General features: G+C 37.3%; 1 protein-coding gene across 1 annotated transcript in view; it reads right to left on the bottom strand.

Annotated features, from left to right (window-relative positions):
- Positions 1-4,302, bottom strand: part of LOC144238035 (uncharacterized) — a 78,187-nt gene extending 73,885 nt beyond the window's left edge. The window contains exon 1 of the mRNA XM_077771781.1: positions 4,250-4,302. Coding sequence (XP_077627907.1) covers positions 4,250-4,292 — 43 coding nt within the window. The 5' untranslated portion in view covers positions 4,293-4,302. The remainder of the gene's footprint in view (positions 1-4,249) is intronic.
- Positions 4,303-6,000: the final 1,698 nt, after the last annotated feature.

Below are 6,000 nucleotides of genomic sequence, written 5' to 3' on the forward strand. Positions count from 1 at the left end.
AGTTCTACTCATAATTTTATGAGGAACCTCAATACTGTTTTCCAGACGGTATGCACCAGTTTACATTCCCATCACTGTGTAGGAGGGTGCCCATGTCTCCACATCCTCACCAGCATCTAGAGTCTCCTGATTTGTTCATTTTAGCTACTCTGACTGGCATGAGGTGGCATCTCAGTGTGGTTTTGATTTGTATTTCCCTGATGAGGAGGGATGCTGAGCATCGTTTCATGTGTCTGTTGGCCATCTGGATATCCTCTTTGGAGACGTGTCTGTTCATGTTTTCTGCCCATTTCTTCACTGGATTATTTGTTTCTTGGGTGTGAAGTTTGGTGAGTTCCTTATAGATTTGGGGTACTAACCCTTTATCTGATATGTCATTTGCAAATTTCTTCTCCCATTCTGTTGGTTGCCTTTCAGTTTTGTTGACTGTTTCCTTTACTGTGCAGAAGATTTTTATCTTGATGAAGTTCTAGTAGTTCATGATTGCTTTCATTTCCGTTGCTTTGGCTGACCAGTCTAGAAAGAGGTTGCTCCAGATGAGGTCAGAGGTTATTGCCAGTGTTCTCCTCTACAATTTTGAGGGTCTCACATTCAGGTCTTTCATTCATTTAGCATTTATTTTTGTGTTGGTTTAAGAAATTGGTCCAGTTTCATTCTTTTGCATGTTGCTTTCTAGTTTTCCCAACACTGTTTATTAAAGATACTGTCTTCCTTTCCATTGGATATTCTTTCCTGCTTTGTTGAAGATTAGTTGACCATATAGTTGTGGGTCTATTTCTGAGTTTTCTATTCCATTCTATGTGCCTATTTTTGCCAGTACCATACTGTCTTGATGATTACAGCTTTGTAATATATCTTGAAATCCAGAATCATGATGCCTCTAGTTTTGTTAATCTTTATCAAGATTGCTTTGGGGGCGCCTGGGTGGCTTAGTCGGTTAAGCGTCCGACTTTCGCTTAGGTCATGATCTCGCGGTTTGTGGGTTCGAGCCCCGCGTCGGGCTCTGTGCTGACTGCCAGCTCAGAGCCTGGAGCCTGTTTCAGTCTGTGACTCCCTCTCTCTCTGACCCTCCCCTGCTCACGCTGTCTCTCTCTCTCCTAGAAATAAATAAAACATTAAAAAAAAAAAAAGATTGCTTTGGCTATTTGGGATATTTTATGGTTCCATAAAATTTTGGGTTTTTTTTTTCTAGCTCTGTGAAGGATAGTGGTGTTATTTTGATAGAGATTGCATTAAATTATGGATTCCTTTGGGCAGGATAGACATTTTAATAATATTCGTTCTTCCAATCCATGCAATGCTTTTCCGTTTCTTTGTGTCCTCTTCAGTTTCTTTCACAAGTTTTCTATAGTTTTCAAAGTACAGCTCTTTTACCTCTTTAGTTATGTTTATTTCTAGGTATCTTATCATTTTTGGTGCAATTATAAATGAGATTGATTCCTTGATTTCTTCTGCTGGTTCATTATTGGTATATAGAAATGCAACATATTTCTTCACATCTTGAGTCTTTGTTGAATTAATGTATTAATAATGTATTCTAATTACTAATGTAATTAGAATTAGTATTAGTCTGCTGGGGCTAAGACTACTAATTCTATATAAAATAGTAATGGTGAGAGTGGGCAACTTTTTCTTGTTCTGGAACATAGGGGACAGTCTCTCAGGTTTTCTCCACTGAGGATAATATTAGTTGTGGGTCTTTCATATATGGCCTTTATGATGTTATGCTCCATTCTCCCCTACTCCGTTAAGGGTTATTATCAATAGTGGATTCTGTATTTTGTCAAATGCTTTTTCTGCATATTGACAGGATCATATGTTTCCTGTCCTTCTTTTATTAATGTAGTGCATCATGTTGCTTGATTTGTGAATATTGAATGAGCCCTGCAGCCCAGGAATAAGTACTGCTTGATTATGGTGAATAATTTTTCAAGATGTTGTTGAATATGATTTGCTAGTATCTCATTGAGAATTTCTGCATCCAGGTTCATCAGGGATATTGGTCTCTAATTCTTTTTATTAGGGTCTCTGGTTTTAGAATCAAGATAATTCTGGCTTCATAGAATGGTTTGGAAGCTTTTCTTCCATTTCAATTTTTTTAACAGTTTGAAAAAATAGGTAATAACTATTCTGGTAGAATTCCCCTGGGAGGTCATCTGACCCAGAACTCTTTGTTTGTTCGGAAATTTTGTTGTTGTTGTTGTCCGGAGATTTTTGATTACTGATTCAATCTCTTTGCTTGTTATGGGTCTGTTCAAATTTTCTATTTCTTCCTGTTTCAGTTTTGGTGGTTTGTACGTTTCTAGGAATTTGTCCATTTCTTCCAGATTGCAGTTTGTGGGCATAAAATTTTCATAGTATTTTCTTATAATTGTTTGTATTTCTGTAGTGTTGGTTGTAATCTTTCCTCTTTGATTTGTGATTTTATCTGTTTGGGTCCCTTTTCTCTCTCTCTCTCTCTCTCTCTCTCTGATAATGTGGTTAAGTATTTATCAATTTTCTTCTTTCAATAAACCAGCTCTTAGTTTCATTGATCTGTTCTGCGTTTTGTCGTTGCTGTCGTTGTTGCTTCTATATCACATTTCTGCTCTAATTTTTATTATTTTACTCTTCTGCTGACTTTAGCTTTATTTGGCCTTCCTTTTCTAGCTCCTTTAGGTGTCTGATTAGATTGTGTATTTGGGATCTCTACTGCTTCTTGAGATAGGCCTGAATTGCAATATACTTTCCTTTTAGGACTGCCTTTGCTGCATCCCAAAGGGTTTGGACTGTCATGTTTTCTCTTTCATTTGTTTCTATGTACTTTTTTAAACTTTTTCTTTAATTTCCTGTTATCCAATTCATTTTTTATTAGAATATTCCTTAACCTTCATGTATTTTTGGGCTTTCCAATTTTTTTCTTGTGGTTGACTTCAAGTTTCATAGTGTTGTGATATGAAAATATGCCTCGTATGATCCTGATCTCTTTGTGCCTGTTGAGGGCTGATTCGTGACCCAATATGGAGAACATTCTAGAAAATGTTCCATGTGTACTCGAGAAGAATGTGTATTCTACTGCTTTAGGAGGTAGAGTTCTGAATATATCTGTTAAGTCTGTCTGATGCAGCGTGTCATTCAAAGACATAGTTTCCTTGTTGATTTTCTGCTCAGGTGATCTGTCCATTGTTGCAGCTGGGGTGTTAAATCCCTTTATGTTTGTTATTAATTATATATCTGGGTACTCCTAATTTGGGGGTGTGAACATTTACTTTTCTTTGATCTTCTTGGTGGATAGACCCCTTAATTATGATATAATTCCCTTATTAATCTCTTGTTACAGTCTTTGTTTTAAAATCTAGTTTGCTTCATATAACTACTCCACCTTTCTTTTGATGTCCATTACATAATATAGTTCTCCATCCCCTCACTTTCAATTTGCATGTCTTCAGGTCTGAAATGAGTCTCTTGTAGGCAACATATAGATAGATATTATTTATGTACTCATTCTGCTACCCTGTGTCTTTTGATTGGAGCATTTAGTCCATTTACATTCAAAGTCATAATTGAAAGATATGAATTTCATGTCATCATATTACCTGTAGAGTTGGTGATTCTGGTGATGTTCTCTGATCCTTTGTAATCTTTGTTGCTTTGATCCTTTCCCCCCATACACTCAAATAGCCCCCCTTAATATTTCTTGCAGGGCTGGTTTAGTGGTCATGAACTCCTTTAATTTTTGTTTGTTTGGGAAACTCTTTATCTCTCCTTCTATTCTGAATGACAGCCTTGCTGGATAAATTATTCTTAGCTGCATGTTTCCCATTCAGCACATTGAATATTTCCTGCCACTCCCTTCTGGGCTGCCAAGTTTCAGTAGACATATCTGCTGCTAACCTTATCTGTCTACCCTTGTTGGTTAAGGACAGTTTGTCCCTAGGTGCTTTCAGGTTTTTCTCTTCTTCTTTGTATTTTACAAACTTCACTATAAGTCTTGGTGTTGACCTGTTTTTGTTGATTTGAGGGGAGTTATCTGTGTCTCTTGGAACTGAATGCCTGTTTTCTTCCCCAGATTAGAGAAGTCCCCAGCTATAATTTGTTCAAGTAAACCTTCTGCAATCTTTTCTTGCTTTTCTGCTTATGGAGCTCCTATGATACAAATATTGTTTCATTTCATGTAATCACTGAGTTCCCCAATTCTCCTCTCACGCTCTAATAAATGAAAGTCTTATTTCCCTCTTCTTTTTAGCTTCATTATCTTCCATAACTTTACCTTCTATATCATCTAGTCTCTCTTCTGCTTCTTCTATCCTCATTGGATTGTATCCAATTGGTTTTTCATCTTAGTTATAGCAAGTTTTATTTCACCCGACTGTTTTTTAGGTCTTTGACCTCTGCAATGGGGTTCCTCTGGAATCTTCTGTGCTTTTTTCAAGCCCAGATAGTATTCTTATGACTGCGGTCATAAATTAGTTTTCAGATATATTGCTTATTTCTGTTTTGAGCAAATCCTTGCCTTTGATTTCTTCTTGACATTTCTTTTGGGAAAAATTCCTCTGTCTTGTCATTTTGGGAACAGGGAAAGAATAAAATAAAGGAAAGCTGTCAGACTTCTGTAAGACTTTTCAGAGACAAAAATGAATTGATAAAGCCAAGTTTCTGCCTTTTGTGTGTTTTGAAACCTTGCTATATTTCTTACACCTGAGAGTAATGTTACAGTAAAAAGGGGTCATACACTGTCCAGGGCCTGGCACTTTAGGGGGTGCTTCTGCTGTATTCTGTGTGCACTCTGCTGTTGTGTTTTGGCTACTCTAACCCGCAGGTAAGTCCTCTTCAGAACTCCTCCCTGCTTCCAGTGGTGAGTGTTTTGACTTTTAACTAGGTGTGATTTGATTTGCTTGTTAACATAAGCCTCTCACCTGCCATGCTGTCTCCCTCCAAACTTGGAGATCCTTCTGCCAGTATGCAGATGGATTTCCTGGGTATTCCAAGTTATCTGATCTCAGAACGGCTGTGTTTGAGGGACCATGAAGCTCTAGGCTCCCCCTACTTCTACACCGTCTTAACTCCTCTGACAGTCTCTTTAAAAAACAGCATTGGGCTCCCCCAAATTTCTTCTGGTTAGACCTCAGATGAAAATAAAGAACATGTAGTTGAAAACTGGAGGAGAGGTAACCCTGTTACAAAGTAGCAGAGAACTTGACTGAACTGTGTTCTTGTGGATAGAAAGTAGAACTTGTAAGCAATAAACATGGGTATTTAGTTCAGGAGTTTTCTAAGCAATGTATTTAAGGCACAGCTTGGTTTCTCTTTGTTGTTATAGTAAAATGCCAAAGGAAAGAGATAAATTGAAGAAAGTGTTAAAAAAAAAACAGAACATGAAGATTTAGAAAATTCTTAGCCTATTCATATTTAAAGCAAAAAGAAAGAAAGCATGCTTTTAAGTCAAAATCCAAATTCGTGGCTAGACAACTGTTTTTATAAAGAAATTTTGGATGTAAGTTGTGAATCTAACCAACCATTTCAGCAGAAACACTGCGAACCTTGACCAAAGGGTACAGGGATAGAATAAAATAAAGGAAGGCTGTCAGACTTCTGTAAGACTTTTTAGAGACAAAAGTGAATAGATAAAGCTATTCTATGATGAAATATGCTATTCTACAAGAAAAGGGAAGAATAACTCCAGAGAGTAGTTCAAATGCCACTGGAGCTAACACTGCTACCAGAGGCCCAGAAGGCAAAGGCCAAAAGGTTAGGCTGTTGTATCTTCTGTTCCAAGGAGTGGGGCTGTCACCCATAGCTAAAGTAGGGCCAAACCCCAGGTTGCTAAGAGAATAGTGCATGAAACTAATGGGAATTATTCTCCAGTCTTGAAATCTAACCTAATCAAATTATCAAGATTTGAAAACTTGCTTACGACCTATGACCTATTTTTTCCTTCCAATTTCTTCCTTTGGGGATATAAATGCCTGTTCTATGCCTGTCCCACTATTGTGTTTTGGGAGACTATAACTTGATGTTTAG

This window comes from Crocuta crocuta, unplaced genomic scaffold (genome assembly GCF_008692635.1).
Source record: "Crocuta crocuta isolate KB4526 unplaced genomic scaffold, BGI_CrCroc_1.0 scaffold457, whole genome shotgun sequence".
Lineage (NCBI taxonomy): Eukaryota > Metazoa > Chordata > Mammalia > Carnivora > Hyaenidae > Crocuta > Crocuta crocuta.